This window comes from Salmo trutta, chromosome 17, assembly GCF_901001165.1.
Source record: "Salmo trutta chromosome 17, fSalTru1.1, whole genome shotgun sequence".
In the NCBI taxonomy this organism is placed as follows: domain Eukaryota; kingdom Metazoa; phylum Chordata; class Actinopteri; order Salmoniformes; family Salmonidae; genus Salmo; species Salmo trutta.
In genome coordinates this window covers 20,214,794-20,233,146 of record NC_042973.1, presented here as the reverse complement: position 1 = coordinate 20,233,146, position 18,353 = coordinate 20,214,794, and the positions used below count along the sequence as shown (strand labels likewise).

The following is an 18,353-nucleotide window of genomic DNA, read 5'->3' as shown; positions in this document are numbered from 1 at the left end:
ATGTCACCTATGCAAATAGAGCCGAAAAAACTCTCGATCACATTTACTCCACACACAGAAATGCATACAAAGCTCTCCCTTGCTCTCCATTTGGCAAATCTGACAATAACTCTACACCGCTGATTCCTGCTTACAAGCAAGAAACTCAAACAGTAAGTCCCATAGACGCGCCCAATACGGAAGTGGTCCGATGAGGCAGATGCTAAGCTACAGGACTGTTTTGCTAGCACAGCCTGGAATATGTTACATTGAGGAGTTTAACTTCTCTAGGGTAGGGGGCAGTATTTTCACGGCCGGATGAAAAACGTACCCAAATTAAACGGCCTACTACTCGGGCCCAGGAACTAGAATATGCATATTATTAGTAGATTTGGATAGAAAACACTCTGAAGTTTCTAAAACTGTTTGAATGATGTCTGTGAGTGTAACAGAACTCATATGGCAGGCAAAAAACAGGAAGTGGGAAATCTGGTGCTTGTAGTCCTTTCAAGTCATTGCCTATCGAACACACAGTTCATTTTGCACTTCCTAAGGCTTCCACTAGATATCACCAGTCTTTAGAAAGTTGTTTGAGGCGTCTATGATGAACAGAGAGCGAACAGAGGAAGTTGGAAGTTGTTGACTCAGGAAAGCACATGAGTTCATTGGCGTGCTTCACGTGAGTTAGCTATGTTCCAAAACGTTTTTCAAGACATTGTAATCGTCCGGTTGGAATATTATTGAAATTCTACGTTAAAAAGGCCATAAAGATTGATGCTATACAACGTTTGACATTGTTTGAACGAACGTAAATATAACTTTTTTTTACTTTTCGTCGTGATATTTTGGCCGCGCTTCCTACACTTGGAGTTGCTTACTGAACGCGCAAACAACAAGGGGGTATTTGGACATAAATTATGGACTTTATCGAGCAAAACAACATTTATTGTAAACCTGGGATTCCTGGAAGTGCCTTCTGATGAAGATCATCAAAGGTAAGTGAATATTTCTAATGCTATTTATGATTTTAGATGACTCCAAAATGGTGGGTATCTGTATTGCCTAGTGTATTTTTCTGAGCGCAGTACTCAGATTATTGCAAAGTGTGCTTTCCCGTGAAGCTTTTTTGAAATCTGTCACAGTGCTTGCATAAAGGAGATGTTCATCTATAATTCTTTGAATAACAGTTTAATATTTTATCAATGTTTATGATGAGTATTTTTGTAAATTGTTGTGCTGATCACCGGCAGTATTGGAGGCAAAATATTTTCTGAACATCATGCGCCAATGTAAAATGGGGTTTATGGATATAAATATGAACTTTATCGGACAAAAAATGCATGTATTGTGTAACATGATGTCCTAGGAGTATCATCTGATGAAGATCGTCAAAGGTTAGTGCGTAATTTTAGCTGGTTTTCTGGTTTTTGTGACGCCTGTCCTTGCTAGGAAAATGGCTGTGTGGTTTTTCTTGTGTTGGAACTGTCCTAACATAATCTAACTTTATGCTTTCGCCGTAAAGCCTTTTTGAAATCGGACAATGTGGTTACATTAAGGAGACGTGTATCTTTAAAATGGTGTAAAATAGTCGTATGTTTGACAACTTTGAATTATGACATTTTGTGGTTTTGAATTTGGCGCTCTGATTTTTCACTGGCTGTTGAATATTGTGTCCCGTGGGTGGGACGGTAGCGTCCCACCTGCCCAAGAGAGGTTAACACATCAGTCACCAGCTCCATTATTAAGTGCATGATTGATGTCGTTCCCATAGTGACCGTATGTACATAAGCCATGGATTACAGGAAGCATCCGCACTGAGCTAAAGGCTAGAGCTGCCGCTTTCAAGGAGTGGGATACTAATCCGGATGCTTATAAGAAATCCCGCTACGATCTCCGACGAGCCATCAAACAGGCAAAGAATCAATACAGGACTAAGCTTAGATCCTACTACACCGGCTGATGCTTGTCTGATGTGGCAGGGCTTGCAAACTATCATGGATTGCAAAGGGAATCCCAGCCGAGAACTGCCCAGAGATGCAAGCCTACCAGACCAGCTAAATGCCTTCTACACTCGCTTCGAGGTAAGCAGCACTGAACCATGCATGAGAACACCAGCTGTTCTGGACGACTGCGTGATCACGCTCTCCGTAGCCGTTGTGAGTAAGACTTTTAAACAGGTTAACATTCACAACGCTGCAGGGCCATACGAATTACCAGGACGCGTACTCAGAGCATGCGCTGACCAGCTGGCAAGTGTCTTCACTGACATTTTCAACCTCTCACTGACCCTGTCTGTAATACCTACATGTATCAAGTAGACCACCATAGTCCCTGTGCCCAAAAACACCAAGGTAACCTGTCTAAATGACTATCGCCCCATAGCACTCACACCTGTAGCAATGATATGCTGGCCTCCCGAGTAGCACAGTGGTCTAAGGCTCTGCCACCAGAGATCCGGGTTTGAGTCCAGGCTCTGTCACAGCCGGCCGCGTCTGGGAGACCCATGGGACGGCGCACAATTGGCCCAGCGTCGTCCGGGTTAGGGGAGGGTTTGGCCAGCAGGGATGTTCTTGTCCCATCGCGCACAAGAGACTCCTGTGGTGGGCCGGGCGCAATGCACGCTGAGGCTGGGATAGGAGCCAAAGCTGGGATAGGAGCCGTGCTCCCTCAGTGCTCGGGCACGCCACCAAAGCTCCACCCCTGTGCTTTCTTTTCGAAGAAGCTCAGCCCGGCGGAGCGAAACTATGATGTGGGGGACCGGGAGCTGTTGGCTGTTGTCAAGGCTCTGAAGGCATGGAGACATTGGCTTGAGGGGGCTAAACACCCTTTTCTCATTTGGACTGACCACCACAATCTGGAGTACATCCGGGCAGCGAGGAGACTGAACCCTCGCCAGGCAAGGTGGGCCATGTTCTTTACTCGTTTTGTTTTCACTCTGTCCTACAGACCAGGTTCCCAGAACGCTAAGGCAGACGCACTGTCCTGGATGTATGACACAGAGAAGCAGTCCATGGATCACACTTCCATACTTCCGGCCTCTTGCCTGGTGGCACCGATGGTGTGGGAGCTGGACGCGGATATCGAGCGGGCGTTACGCACAGAGCCCACTCCCCCCCAGTGTCCAGCTGGGCGTCTGTACGTTCCGTCTGCTGTCCACGACTGTTTGATCTATTGGGCCCACATGTCACCCTTCTCTGGTCATCCTGGCATCGGTCCGACAGTGCGTTACCTTAGTGGGAAGTACTGGTGGTCCACCTTGGCCAAGGACGTGAGGGTTTATGTTTCCTCCTGCTCGGTGTGCGCCCAGTGCAAGGCTCCCAGGCACCTGCCCAGAGGGAAGTTACAACCCCTACTCGTTCCACAACGGCCGTGGTCGCACCTGTCGGTGGACTTCCTGACAAATCTTCCTCCCTCACAGGGCAACACCCCGATCCTGGTCGTTGTGGATCGGTTTTCTAAGTCCTGCCATCTCCTCCCTTTACCCGGTCTCTCTACGGCCCTACAGACTGCGGAGGCCCTGTTCACTCACGTCTTCTGGTACTACGGAGTGCCTGAGGACATAGTCTCTGATCGGGGTCCCCAGTTCACGTCCAGGGTCTGGAGGGCGTTCATGGAACGTCTGGGGGTTTCGGTCAGCCTCACCTCAGGTTTTCACCCCGAGAGTAACGGGCAGGTGGAGAGAGTAAACCAGGATGTGGGAAGGTTTCTGCGGTCATATTGCCAGGACCGGCCGGGGGAGTGGGCGGCGTTCATCCCCTGGGCAGAGATGGCCCAAAATTCACTCCGCCACTCATCTACTAACATCTCCCCTTCCAGTGCATACTGGGGTATCAGCTGGTTCTGGCACCTTGGCATCAGAGCCAGATCGAGGCTCCTGCGGTGGACGAATGGTTTAAGCGCTCAGAGGAGACCTGGGACGCCGCCCATGTGCACCTGCAACGGGCCGTGAGGCGGCAGAAGGCGAGCGCCGACCGCCACCGCAGCGAGGCGACCGGGTCTGGCTCTCGACCCGAAACCTGCCCCTCCGCCTGCCCTGCCAGAAGCTGCCCTGCCAAAGTCCTAATGAGACTGAACGCGGGAGGCTACACGTTACAGCTTCCCCCAGACTACCGTATTAATCCCTCGTTCCATGTGTCTCTCCTCAGTCCGGTGGTGACTGGTCCACTCCAGGAGTCTGAGGTGCGTGAGGTTCCTCCGCCCCCTCTGGACATCGAGGGGGCCCCGGCGTATGCTGTTCGAGCCATCCTAGACTTGAGGCGTCGGGCGAGGGGCCTTCAGTACCTCGTGGAGTGGGAGGGGTACAGTCCGGAGGAGAGATGCTGGGTGCCGGTGGAGGACGTCTTGGACCCTTCGTTGCTGTGGGAGTTCCACCGCCTCCATCCGGATCCCCCTGCGCCTTGTCCTCCGGTTCGTCCCCGAGGTCGGTGTCGGCATGCTGCTGGAGCTGCGCGTCGGGGGGGGGGGTACTGTCACGACTTCCGCCGAAGTCGGTCCCTCTCCTTGTTCGGGCGGCGTTCGGCGGTCGACGTCACCGGCCTTCTAGCCATCGACGATCCACTTTTCATTTTCCATTTGTTTTGTCTTTGTCTTACACACCTGGCTTCACTCACCCAATTACTTGTTCATTATTTAACCCTCTGTTCCCCCATGTTTGTTTGTGAGTGATTGTTCGTTGTAAATCGGTCTGTTATTGTGGGCTCGCTATATTGCTTTGTATTTGTGTATTTTGAGTAAAGTATGTTGATTACTCATATCTTCTGTCCTGCACCTGACTCTCTACACCAGCTACACACAGGACCATTACAGTTAGTCAACACCTGTTGTTTACGAAGCATGTGGCAAATAAAATTATTTGATTTGAATGCAAATTCCATAATTTGCATTCTGGAATGCCTGAAGAATTATTTAATTCTTTGAGTTGAGGACATTGTGTAATAAAGGGTCAGGTGACAGCATCGTCCTCAGGAAATCTGATGAGAAAAAATGGGCTTGATTGACACATATCTAATAGTGTCATTTCATATGAGGGGTCTCTCGAGTGGTGCAGCAGTCTAAGGCACTGCATTGCAGTGCTTGAGATGTCACTAGAGTTCCGGGTTCGATCCCGGGCTGTGTCGCAGCCGGCCGTGACCGGGAGATCCATGAGGCGGCTCACAATTGGCCCAGCATTGTTTGGTTTAGGGAAGGGTTTGGCCGGCAGGGATGTCCTTGTCCCATCGCGCTCTAGCGATTCCTGTGGAGGGCCGGGCGCATGCACACTGATACGGTCGCCAGTTGTACGATGTTTCCTCTGATACATTGGTGCGGCTGGCTTACGGGTTAAGTGAACAGTGTGTCAAGAAGCAGTGCGGCTTGGCAAGGTCGTGTTTCGGAGGACGCAAGGCTCTCGACCTTTGCCTCTCCCGAGTCCGTATGGGAGTTGCCGTGATGGGACAAGGCTGTAACTACCAATTTGGATATCACGAAATTGGGGAGGAAAAAGACTAAATAATAATACATTTGTATTTTATTTATTTCATATCACACACCATTAGCATGTCACCTACTTACAGACTGTGGCTTTAAAACAGTTTTTTTTATGGTATTTGAGAGTGCAATACTTTTAATCATGACAGGATGGGGCGGCTGTCAGAGCAATGCAAATATTGATGTGGCGGATGAGGGAGGCCCTTACAAAGCTGCTTAGTTCAACGGTCAGCCACTCGCTGGCTTACTCGGCTGTGAAGACAAAGGTGTTTGTATGGTAATTTCATACGCACACTTTAACAGGATATTGTGCAGTGGAATGTTATCTTTTGGGGGAAATTTCAATGACCATCTCCACAAGTGATCGGTGTTTGACAACGGAAAATATCCAGATAGGACATGGAAAATAATATCCATTACAACCATAATAATAATGTGCAGTTCCTCTTTTCCGTTCACAATAGATGTTATAAACACTTGAACACCCACACCCTTGCATCTTGGAAAGCCTAAGTGTTGCAGACCTAGCTATATGATGAGAGATCAACCTGAGCCCAAGTACAATATAATGACTGGGTTGTAATAACATGACACAAAGCAGAGGAAACAAACTTCTGCAAGTTGGCAGATGCTCTCGCTCTCTCTCTCTCTCTCTCTCTCTCTCTCTCTCTCTCTCTCCTTGTATACTGTGTGTAAACTAAACTACCTTGAGTGCAGGAAGGCAGCCCCACTCTGCTCCTCTGAAGGCAGACGAATGAATGTGAATGTACTGGCATTGAGCAGTTACACTGTATCATTAAGAGGCATGGTGCTGGCAGTTTGTGCTGGGGGGAAGTGTTTGAACACAAGGCCATTAAGCAGAAGACATCTTATAGCAGCCTATCCCATGCAGCAGAACATTATGTTTATGTCAAAGTGCAGACAAGCACTGTCAGCCTGAAGCACTCACTCAGATACTGTGTACAGTAATGTCAAGGCTAATGTCAGCCTTTCACTCAGGTACTGTACAGTAATGCCAAGGACTGAGTGATTACTGAGTTGATGAACTAGACAGAGGCTGGGCACTAGGCACTTCCTACATGTGCTGTGTCCAATAGAGCATGGGGTCGAGACAGTAGTGATGCACAGACTGACAACGACCTATCTAACATTGTACAACTCTGTATGACATTTACCAAATTCTATCAGACCAAATGTGAAAATGAGGCAGTAGTACATTGTCAGAATGAGGAATAGACTTGATTGATTTAATTTATTGGATAATTAAAAGCAGAAGGCAGCTCTAGCCGGACACAACATTCCGTACATAACAATTGATCGAGGATAAAAACACAATAAAGCCTGGAGGCTTATTTTCATTGTGGTCCTCAAACTTCCATTGTGGTCCTCAATTTCCATTGTGGTCCTCAATGACCATTGTGGTTCTCATTTCCATTGTGGTCCTCATTTCCATTGTGGTCCTCATTTCCGTTGTGGTCCTCATTTCCATTATGGTCCTCATTTCCATTGTGGTCCTCATTTCCGTTGTGGTCCTCATTTCCATTGTGGTTCTCATTTCCATTGTGGTCCTCAATTTCCATTGTGGTTCTCATTTCCATTGTGGTCCTCATTTCTGTTGTGGTCCTCATTTCCATTGTGGTCCTCAGTCCTTACTACTTCCCATTGTCCCACGAAACGGTCCCACATGGCTAAACCCACACCAAGTGACAAGTCTTTGCTTGCACAAACGAGGAAGCATGGTGTCAGGGGTCTAGTGTTAGTTCCTAGTCACTTGGAAATCTGAAAACGAGGTTCAGATGGACAGACAGTGGTTGCTGTCAGGATTGGGTGCTGAAATGGGACTTTGGTGGAGGGGACTCCACAGAGTGCTTCAGGTCAAGGCCATGGTGCAGGGGACTCCACAGAGAGCTTCAGGTCAAGGCCATGGTGCAGGGAACTCCACAGAACGCTTCAGGTCAAGGCCATGGTGCAGGGGACTCCACAGAGTGCTTCAGGTCAAGGCCATGGTGCAGGGGACTCCACAGAGCGCTTCAGGTCAAGGCCATGGTGCAGGGGACTCCACAGAGTGCTTCAGGTCAAGGCCATGGTGCAGGGGACTCCACAGAGAGCTTCAGGTCAAGGCCATGGTGCAGGGAACTCCACAGAGCGCTTCAGGTCAAGGCCATGGTGAAGGGGGCTCCACAGAGAGCTTCAGGTCAAGGCCATGGTGCAGGGGACTCCACAGAGAGCTTCAGGTCAAGGCCATGGTGCAGGGGACTCCACAGAGAGCTTCAGATCAAGGCCATGGTGCAGGGGACTCCACAGAGAGCTTCAGGTCAAGGCCATGGTGCAGGGGACTCCACAGAGAGCTTCAGATCAAGGCCATGGTGCAGGGGACTCCACAGAGAGCTTCAGGTCAAGGCCATGGTGCAGGGGACTCCACAGAGAGCTTCAGGTCAAGGCCACGTTGCAGGGGACTCCACAGAGAGCTTCAGGTCAAGGCCATGGTGCAGGGGACTCCACAGAGAGCTTCAATATAGTTTTTTCTGGATCAAAAAGGAGCTTAGGTTGTGGGCGTGGCAGTGGGGCATATCAATGAGCGTGGTCGGCCTGTAGGCACGGCTAATATTTTTGAGAATATTTTAGAGGCCCCCCATCTTGGTGGTGTAGAGGAAACTTTTCAATGTTATGCCAATTTCCTGCAATTCTACAAATTTCTCCACTGAGCTGAGAAAAGTCTTAGCAGTTTCAAAGGACATTTCCTACAATTTTATGCAAATTGCCAAGGCTAGTGCTGTGTTTTGCTCAAACATAATAACAAAATGAATACTGCAAAATTCATTGTTTTTGGAATTGTCTATTTCCCCTCACTGTCTAGCTTTTATTTTGGTAATTGTTAGTTCTCAAAGTTTATATTATGAAAAAATATATAGGTACATTATCTTTTCTACACACTTTATAAATGGTTTTAGTCATTTAAGTTTACACTGAAAGCATTTTTTCCATTCCAAAAATGTATATATAAAAAAAACTTAAGTAACCCCAAAAAGTACTTAAGCAGCTGGCCCAATGATTACAATGGCAGAAAAATGTCCTGTTCAGGTTAAGGCAATGGTGGAGGGAACTCCACAAAGTCCAAGGTGAGGAATCTCTGTCTGTTGGCACACAGCTAGCAAAGACCACTGTCATGCCCTGTAGGCTGACTCATCTAATGTGACGTACAGTAAAGACAGTCCATCTCTCACGTTAAATAGACCGTTAAAGTGTCTAGCATCGGATCTTTACATAGACATCTATCACTTGGCAGCTGACTGTAGGAACAGAGAGAGGGACATATGGGATACATAGGGGGTATTCTGAATGTACCCCCATTATGTTCCTTTAAACAGAAAAAGTCCCAAGCACACACATTTCCCACGGTGTGAGTTGTCCTCTAGATTCCTCTCAGCACCTTCATTAGTAATTATCCACAGCCCAGGATCTTTCTCCTGTTTCCCACAAGTCACAGCACACTGTGAAAAGACACAAGGCCCCTAGCCTCCCCGGAGGGAAGCCATTGGGCACCAGAGACAAGGGAAACTTCCTTCTCAAAATGACTCTTTTGTTTTAGAGGCTTAATCATCCCTTAATGACCTCATCACACCAAAATGTGCTCGTCCAACGAAGCCCCAGCAGCCTCCGCTCTCAGAGACGAGGCCAACACGTTTATGACCTAATATCCTACAGCCATGGGTGTACTGATGCTCTCTCTGTGCCTATTGTCCTGTCGTTCCCAATGACTGATGATATGACTAACGATTTGCACATTGTTACAACACTGTATATATACATATATACATAATATGACATTGAAATGTCTTTATTCTTTTGGAACTTCTGTGAGTTTTATGTTTACTGTTCATTTTTATTGTTTATTTCACTTTTGTATATTATCTACTTCACTCGCTTTGGCAATGTTAACATATGTTTCCCATGCCAATAAAGCACCTTGAATTGAATTGAATTGACAACATCACAGAGGGTACTAATAAACTTTACAGATGCAAACACATTTGGAAAGGAGCTTGAAGTCATATATTCATGTTTGGAAAAGAGCTTGAATTCATACAGTACATCAAGTTGGGCAGGATGACAATCAAATCTCATAAATATTATATCTTATTTCTTCTTTTTCCAGAAAGTGAGGTACTGTCTGTATGTGCGGTATATCTGAAGTCATCCACTGAACATGAAAGCACATAAATAAAAGAGGTAAGAGAAGGGTGTGATTCACTGAAAACACAATCAGTTGATGGTGTTTTGTGCTAGTTAAGTTATACAGCCATGCAGAAGATCTGATACATGGCCAGTGCCAGTTACCCCAGGCAAAACCCCTTTGAGGTCAAACCCTGCCCCTGTACAGTAACCCTATCTGGCCCATAAAGTCATCCCTTCAACACAATCTCACAATCTGGACTGCAGAGTGAAGGAAAAGCAGCCAACAAGTGCTCAGCATATGTGGGAACTCCTTCAAGACTGTTGGAAAAGCATTCCAGGTGAAGCTGGTTGAGAGAATGCCAAGAGTGTGCAAAGCTGTCATCAAGGCAAAGGGTGGCTACTTTGAAGAACCTCAATTATAAAATATATTTTGATTTGTTTAACACTTTTTGGTTACTACATGATTCCATATGTGTTATTTCATAGTTTTGATGTCTTCACTATTATTCTACAATGTAGAAAATAGTAAAAAATAAAGAAAAACCCTGGACTGAGTAGGTGTGTCCAAACTTTTCACTAGTACTGTATATTTGTCACGGGTGTCGTAGGGATTGGACCAAAACGCAGCGGAAACGTGTAAACTCATCTTCTTATTTTATTAAAGAAGGAAAACAAAAGAAACACGTATACAAAACAACAAACGACACTAAACAGTCCCGTCAGGTGCACGAACACAAAACAGGAAATAACTACCCTCAAATCTCATAAAAAAAACACCCCTAGTAAATAGGACCTTCAATTAGAGGCAACGAGGAACAGCTGCCTCCAATTGAAGGTCAAAACAATAAACTAGACATAGAAATAGAAAAAATAGAAAATAGAACATAGAAATACAAACCATAGAACACAACCCAAAAACCCTGACAACACAAAACAAACACACCCCTGCCACGTCCTGACCAAACTACAATAACAAATAACCTCTTTTACTGGTCAGGACGTGACAGTACCCCCCCCCCCCCCCCAAAAGGTGCAGACCCCGGAAGCACCTCACACAAAAATAAACACAAAAAATAAACCCCAAAACAAAAAATAAACCTAACTAAAGGGAGGGAAGGGAGGGTGGCCACCGTCACCGACGGTTCTTGAGCTACACCCCCCTCTCCCCAACCTCCTACTACGGAGGTGGCTCAGGCTCTGGCCTTACTCCCCAACCTAACTTGTCCACCCCCGCTAAATGCTTATTATATTTTACCCCTCCCGAAGTCTCTGGGCTATGGCGCATCGCTGAAGACCTCAGGCTGATGCGCGTCGCTGGAGACCTCGAGCTGATGCGCGTCGCTGGAGACCTCGGGTTGATGCGCGTCGCTGGAGACCTCGGGCTGAAGGGCGACTCTGGGAGCTCCGGACTGGAGGGCGACTCTAGAAGCTCCGGACTGGAGGGCGACTCTGGCTGCGCCGGTTCCGGACTGTAGGGCGACTCTGGCTGCGCCGGTTCCGGACTGTAGGGCGACTCTGGCTGCGCCGGTTCCGGACTGTAGGGCGACTCTGGCTGCGCCGGTTCCGGACTGTAGGCCGTCTCTGTCGGTTCCGGACTGTATGCCGTCTCTGTCGGTTCCGGACTGTGGGCCGTCTCTGTCGGTTCCGGACTGTGGGCCGTCTCTGTCGGCTCCGGACTGTGGGCCGTCTCTGCTGGCTCCGGACTGTGGGCCATCTCTAGACGGGGCACTGTTGCCGGAAGCTCTGGACGGGGCACTGTTACCGGACACTCTGGACGGGGCACTGTTGCCAGACACTCTGGATGGGGCACTGTTGCCGGACACTCTGGACGGGGCACTGTTGCCGGACACTCTGGACGGGGCACTGTTGCCGGACGCTCTGGACGGGGACTGCGCACTGAAGGCCTGATGCATGGGGCTGGCTTAGGAGGCGCCAGACTAGGGACACGCACCACAGGGCTAGTGCGAGGAGCAGGAGCAGGACGAGCTGGACTAGGCTGACGCACTGGAGGCCTGGTTCGTGGGGCTGGTACTGGAGGTACCAGACTGGAGACACGCACCCCAAGGCTAGTGCGAGGAGCGGGAACAGGACGTACTAGACTGGGCTGACACACTGGAGGCCTGGTGCGTGGTGCTGGCTTTGGAGGCACCAGACTAGAGACACGCACCTCAGGGCTAGTGCGAGGAGCAGGAGCTGGATACACCGGGCCATGAGTAGGCACTGGAGGTCTGGAGCACACCTCTTGCACAACCCGTCCTGGCTGGATGGTAATAGTAGCCCTGCATGAGCGGAGTGCTGGTACAGGGCGAACTGGGCTGTGCAGAGGCCTGATGGCTGCCGTGCGTAGAGCAGGCGTAGGGTAGCCTGGGCCTAGGAGGTGCACTGGTGGCCAGATGTGCTGCGCAGGCATCCTCCTTCCAGGCTGGATGCCCACTCTAGCATGCCACTTGCGAGGGGCTGGGATCACTCGCACCGGACTGTGCGTGCGCATGGGCGAGATCGTGCACACTTACATTTTTACATTTACATTTACTGTCATTTAGCAGACGCTCTTATCCAGAGCGACTTACAAACACTTCCGCATACACCGGCGCTCTCCTCTCCACACGCTCCCCATAATAAGCACGGGGAGTTGGCTTAGGGCTCACCCTTGGCCCAGCCAAACTACCCGTGTGCCCACCCCAAACATTTTTATTGGGGGTGCCTCTCAGGCTTCCTTGCTAGCCGTGTCCCAGCATAGCGTTCTCTGTCCTCTCCAGCCTTCCTCCATGGTCCTTCTCCTGCTAGTATCTGCTCCCAAGTCCAAAACTCTTTATAGCTCTGCTGCTGCTCCTTCCTCCGCTGCTTGGTCCGTTGGTGGTGGGTAGTTCTGTCACGGCTGTCGTATGAATTGGACCAAAACGCAGCGGAAACGTGTAAACTCATCTTCTTATTTTATTAAAGAAGGAAAACAAAAGAAACACGTATACAAAACAACAAACGACACTAAACAGTCCTGTCAGGTGCACGAACACAAAACAGGAAATAACTACCCACAAATCCCATAGAAAAAAACACCCCTACTAAATAGGACCTTCAATTAGAGGCAACGAGGAACAGCTGCCTCCAATTGAAGGTCAAAACAATAAACTAGACATAGAAATAGAAAAAATTGAAAATAGAACATAGAAATACAAACCATAGAACACAACCCAAAAACCAGGACAACACAAAACAAACACACCCCTGCCACGTCCTGACCAAACTACAAACTACAATAATAAATAACCTCTTTTACTGGTCAGGACGTGACAATATTCAAAGAGGCCTAGGCTATGTGTAATTCTGTAATTGGCACAATAAAAATAAACAACATGTGTGTCCAAGGTGTTTCATCACTTAAAAAACACATGTATGTCACTGATACCCACTTTGTAAACACTATCCAGCAGAGGACATTATGCAAATCGTGTGTAATAGCAGCATCACCCCAGTGGTATTACTGCTGAATAGGCATACAATGGGATGCTGCCCTGCCCCTGTCCCTGCTCACACTGTGGTCAATGACACATGTCAAGCCACACATGCTCATGTTACACATATGCACTTCACTTGTGTGTTATGGGGGATATGCTTGGAATCCGTTGAAATGGGAATTGCCCGGGAGACTTGTCAGCAATGTCTGATAAAAAGTATCTAAGTTTAGAGTCATACTCACAAGGCCAGTGCACAGACTGAAGACAGCGGTAGATTCAATCTTGGCGTTGATGTGTCCGCGGAAAAAGCAGTGACGCATATCGCTGAGGTCTTGTTGGCGGGACTCGGTTGCATTGCTGTGTTCCGCTCCCAAATGTGTCACAGTATATGTGGGGGCGATAAAACCGGAGTCGGCGGTTAGATTGAGATGAAAGCGTTGTCCGAATGCGTCGATTCTGTAGTGGGCACGTAAATCAGCCGAATAATCTGCATTTACACTTCTCCGTTTCCTTTTGTAGTGCAATTTGTGGGGGAATGATTCTCCGAAATCATTTATCCGCAGCGGGGTGATAATTTCATAGGATGACAACTGTTTGATGAAACTTTCTAAAAGACAAGGAAAAGTGCATTAGAGTTTATAACGGTAATAAATGTAGCCAATAGAGATGTCAATGTAACAGTTTTGAACATTCAACTATTTTATATGAGAACATGTATGCTACAATGTACTGTTCCTCTACTGGAATATTTTCTCAGTGCCATTTAGCCAACTAAACATTTTAAACATACTCTCAGAAACTGCATTTTAACCGGGTGGATCCTACCATAAATCAACAAGATATATAGGCTACCTTGTTTCGGATGCAATCGGTATTCCAAGGAGTTCCGGACAAGTGCTGACAGATGACACATTAGTCCAACCAGCCAGATTGCAAACTGCATGATTTCCTCAGCGAAGAAACCACGGGCTCTCGTGTCCAAGGCAGTACTATCCTTCTCAAGCGCCTCTCCTCTCTCCTCCCGGCTTCAGCAACAGTTCGTGGGATCTGCGGAGGCTCTCTGCAGCACAAGTCTTGCAAAGTGCTTTGGCCTCATCGCATTATTAAACATGCATCCACTATCCTCTGCAAACACGCACTATTTACGATACATTACAGAGTATTTGATGCCTAAAGTAAGCTACGTCTATATGGAAAGGAGGGATCAGTGCCAACTAAGCTTTTCCTTAGCCATCCATAGAACACCCCTTGCACCATAAACGCTCGCCAACATCAGAAACAAGGCCCGCCCCTAGGCCGGAGAGCCAATGGTGAGTGTACCTCGACCACCACACAATTTGGAGCAGTCTGTAGCCTACTCTTTGTGAGTTGACTATGCTATGGTAGAGAGCTGCAATAGTGATAACGCATTTATAAAACCTGCCCGTATGTCTTATTATCATCTCAAAATGAACCAGTCAGTTGGCATTTTGATACTTAGAGAGGCATTACGTACTCTATTATAAATCAAATCAAATTTCTCACATGCACCGAATACAACAGGTGTAGACCTTACAGTGAAATGCTTACTTACAAGCACTATGCTCTTTAGTGCCTTGCGGTTGGAGGCCGGACAGTTGCCATAGCAGGCAGTGATGCAACCAGTCAGGATGCTCTCGATTGTGCAGCTGTAGAAACTTTTGAGGATCTGATGACCCATGCCAAATCTTTTCAGTCTCCTGAGGGGGAATAGGTTTTGTCGTGCCCTCTTCACAACTGTTTTAGTGTGTTTGGACCATGATAGTTTGTTGGTGATGTGGACACCAAGGAACATGAAGCTCTCAACCTACTCCACTGCAGCCCCGTCGATGAGAATAGGGGCGTGCTCGATCCTCCTTTTCCTGTAGTCCACAATCATCTCCTTTGTCTTGATCACGTTGAGGGAGAGGCTGTTGTCCTGGCACCACAGGGCCAGGTCTCTGACCTCCTCCCTATAGGCTGTCTCATCGTTGTTGGTGGTCAGGCCTACCACTGTTGTGTCATTGGCAAACTTGTTGATGGTGTTGGAGTCGTGCCTGGCCATGCAGTCATGAGCCTTATTATATAAGCGTTATTATAAATGCTAAAACTTTCTTATATCAAGTTACAAAGCATTATACCTGCAGACTTTAGTTATATAGTAGGCCTATACTATTACAGAGCCCACTGCAAACCTCTTATCTGAAATTGAAAGTAAGTCAATCATCTTGCATGAGTATGTCAATCATCTATTCTCATTAATTTACCTATTACATATAGTATTGTTAGTATTTAAAAAGCCCACATAAAAGTAAGAAGGATTTTTTATTTCTAATGAAACCTTGGAGCCGGAGCAATAATACAGTTTGAGACAAAATAAGAATTTCATTATAACACCTATTAACATTACTCATTTCATGTGTTTAGAATACTTTGTGTCTCTAATTCATAAAATCTCTGGTCAGTTCACTTCCTAGTTAGTCATTTGGGCATGTAATGTCTCGCACACACTTGATGGACATCTGAAAGAGACCATGTTTTTTTATCTTCTTTGGCCACAAATGTCACTTCATTTTGCATGATTATATTCGGTGGGCACCCCGGAATAGTTTTGGGATCTGGTCAGAATCAGAATAATCTTTATTCACCAAGTACATTTACACATAACCCAGAATTTGTCTTAGTGTGAAGGTGCTGCCTGCAACAGACAATAGACAAACAAAATAGAGACACAAGTCCACATCATACAGAATATACAATATCGGTACAGTAAACATAAAACTCTGGAGTATAGGCTGATTACAGTAGGAATACACAATTTACAGAGGGGATATAGCTATATAAGCAGAGAGAGTGATGCTGTCATGGCAAATATATACAGTACAAACAGTTTACAGTGAGGTCTTTTGCACTGACTTTAAAATTAAAATAAAATCATTCAAGAAGACTCAACGATATGGCTTTTATCTATTCAGAAACTCTCTCTGTAGTTGCATTGCTTATCGCATGCTATCCACTGCCACTGGAAAGTTGGACTCAAAGGCACAGTGCACTCAAAAAATTGTTTTATATATATTTCCATGCTATGAGATTGTAATAATACTGTTAAATTGTGAAAATTAATATAATGCCATTTTAGTTAAAGAACATTTTAGTGCCTGACATTTCAGCCTGTTTTGGTGGGATGGAGTTTTGGCCTGCCTGTTGACATCACCAGGCGGTAAATTACTTAATAGACCAATAAGAAAGAGAGTTCCAAACCTCTCTGCTAATAACAGCTAGTTTTCAGTTTCCCCCTCCACCTTCCGGACATTTCTAGCAAAATTCATGCTTGAGAAATTGATCTTTGCTATGAAGCTTTTTTTTTTACTATTTTAATTGAAAACAATCATCGTAAGGTACTTAATTGTTACCCAGAAATTATTTGATATTGAGATAAAAACGGCTGCATTGGACCTTTAAAGTAATTCAAAGTGAGGCTCACTGCAGGAGCCACAAGATGAGGTAACTAAATAATGAATACCACTGACTTCACTCTTTTAGGCCTATCATGGTGACAACGAGAGCATTCATCCATTCTGATAGAGTGAAGCCAATTTAACTGAGCACTTGGACGGCCAGTGTCTGTGCAAGCACCACAGTGTCTGTGCAAGCACCTAAGCTGCGTATGAATCTGAGGGGTCCTCGTAAGATGTGGTGATTGTTCAGTTGAAGTAAATCTTTCTACTGTAGCTCCTCAATCTGATGCTTCCCTGATGTGTTATTCATTGATTTCCAAGCCTCCCGTGAAGCCATTGATTCCTAAACCACTCTCAGAGCTCTTTCACAATCAAGATCATACTGTGAATGTAGAAGAAGAATTGAATTTGACAAACAGCAACCAGTTACAGTCCAACTGCAGTCCAATTCACTCTCAACTGCTCTGCAGAATAACTCTATAAAGGTGATGAACCTACCGCTCCAGCTTTCCCCTATAGATACACTATGTTACAGTGAACTTTATGGACATTCTGATTTATTCCAGTGCTTTACAATAAGGGTACATGAGCACACAAAGGTCCAACTCCCTGAAACCAAGAGAACAGGACGAAACCAGAAAGAAGAAACAAAGAAGAAACCACAAACCACATTTATTTAAGGTATACACAATTAGAAAAAAAAGTGCTATCTAGAACCAAATAGGGTTCTCCTATGGGGACAGCTGAAGGACCCTTTTGGAACACTTTTTTCTAAGAGTGTAGGGACATAATCCTCCGCTGGCTTGCCAAACAGGTGCCTATAGCCTCCCTTAGGTCATCACTTTATTAACCCTCGTACCTACCCCCTCATTCCCACCCACCCCCAAACAAACATCACTTTATTAACCCTCGTACCTACCCCCTCATTCCCACCCACCCCCAAACAAACATCACTTTATTAACCCTCGTACCTACCCCCTCATTCCCACCCACCCCCAAACAAACATCACTTTATTAACCCTCGTACCTACCCCCTCATTCCCACCCACCCCCAAACAAACATCACTTTATTAACCCTCGTACCTACCCCCTCATTCCCACCCACCCCCAAACAAACATCACTCCCATCACCTACGGCACTCAGTGACTACTCCTTAAATGAGCCAAGTGCCTGTATGGGGTAGTCTGTATAACGACACACCTTTTAATTAAGCCTCCACAGATGCAATGGTTTGTTAATGAAAAGTGCAGCAGGCTTATTATTATGTTACTTAGTTATCCCATTACCAGATGTGCTGAGAGTCAGGAATTCTGTCACATGGTCATAACCCCTCCACTTACTGCATCTGAAGCCCTTGTTTTCTTAACTAAAATGATCTCCACCAATTGTGACTACTTGCCTAAATGTAGCCAATCACATCAATGTCTGCCGTGGAGGCAGAGCTGCCCTCAAAACAAGATTGAAAGAGGAAAACTCCAATCTGCCACCTCTGCTGTTGGACATGCATCAGATACCTACTTCATCATCGGACCATTTCAAGGACTTGTGGAATTATGGGATTTGGAGGATAATCACCTGATCTCGCAGTTGACCATAACTTACATTTGTTGCTCGCATAGTTTAATGTAATATTACAAACAGCACTGAAATTCCCTCACTGTGTGGCCAATGGCTCTAGTTGAGTTCCTGCCATTCCAGTCTTGGACAGAACAGAAAGCATGCAGGCAGGAGGAAAAAGAGAAAGAGAAGTCATGCCCTTGGCAGCCACTAATTGTCTGCATATTGAGGTCATTCCTCCACATATCAGATGAGAATGACATT

At 46.5% G+C, this 18,353-nt stretch overlaps 1 protein-coding gene across 2 annotated transcripts in view; it reads right to left on the bottom strand.

The window, feature by feature from the left end:
- The window catches only part of LOC115151825 (A disintegrin and metalloproteinase with thrombospondin motifs 20), a 137,181-nt gene extending 122,863 nt beyond the window's left edge, over window positions 1-14,318 (bottom strand). For both annotated transcript variants that reach the window (XR_003867366.1, XM_029696082.1), the window contains exons 1-2: window positions 13,929-14,318; window positions 13,319-13,683 (exon numbers count right to left, since the gene is read on the bottom strand). Coding sequence is in view for 1 of the 2 variants with exons in the window: in XM_029696082.1 (XP_029551942.1) it covers window positions 13,319-13,683; window positions 13,929-14,019 (456 nt within the window). In the remaining variant the exon portion in view is untranslated. The remainder of the gene's footprint in view (window positions 1-13,318; window positions 13,684-13,928) is intronic.
- Between the last annotated feature and the right edge of the window lie 4,035 nt (window positions 14,319-18,353).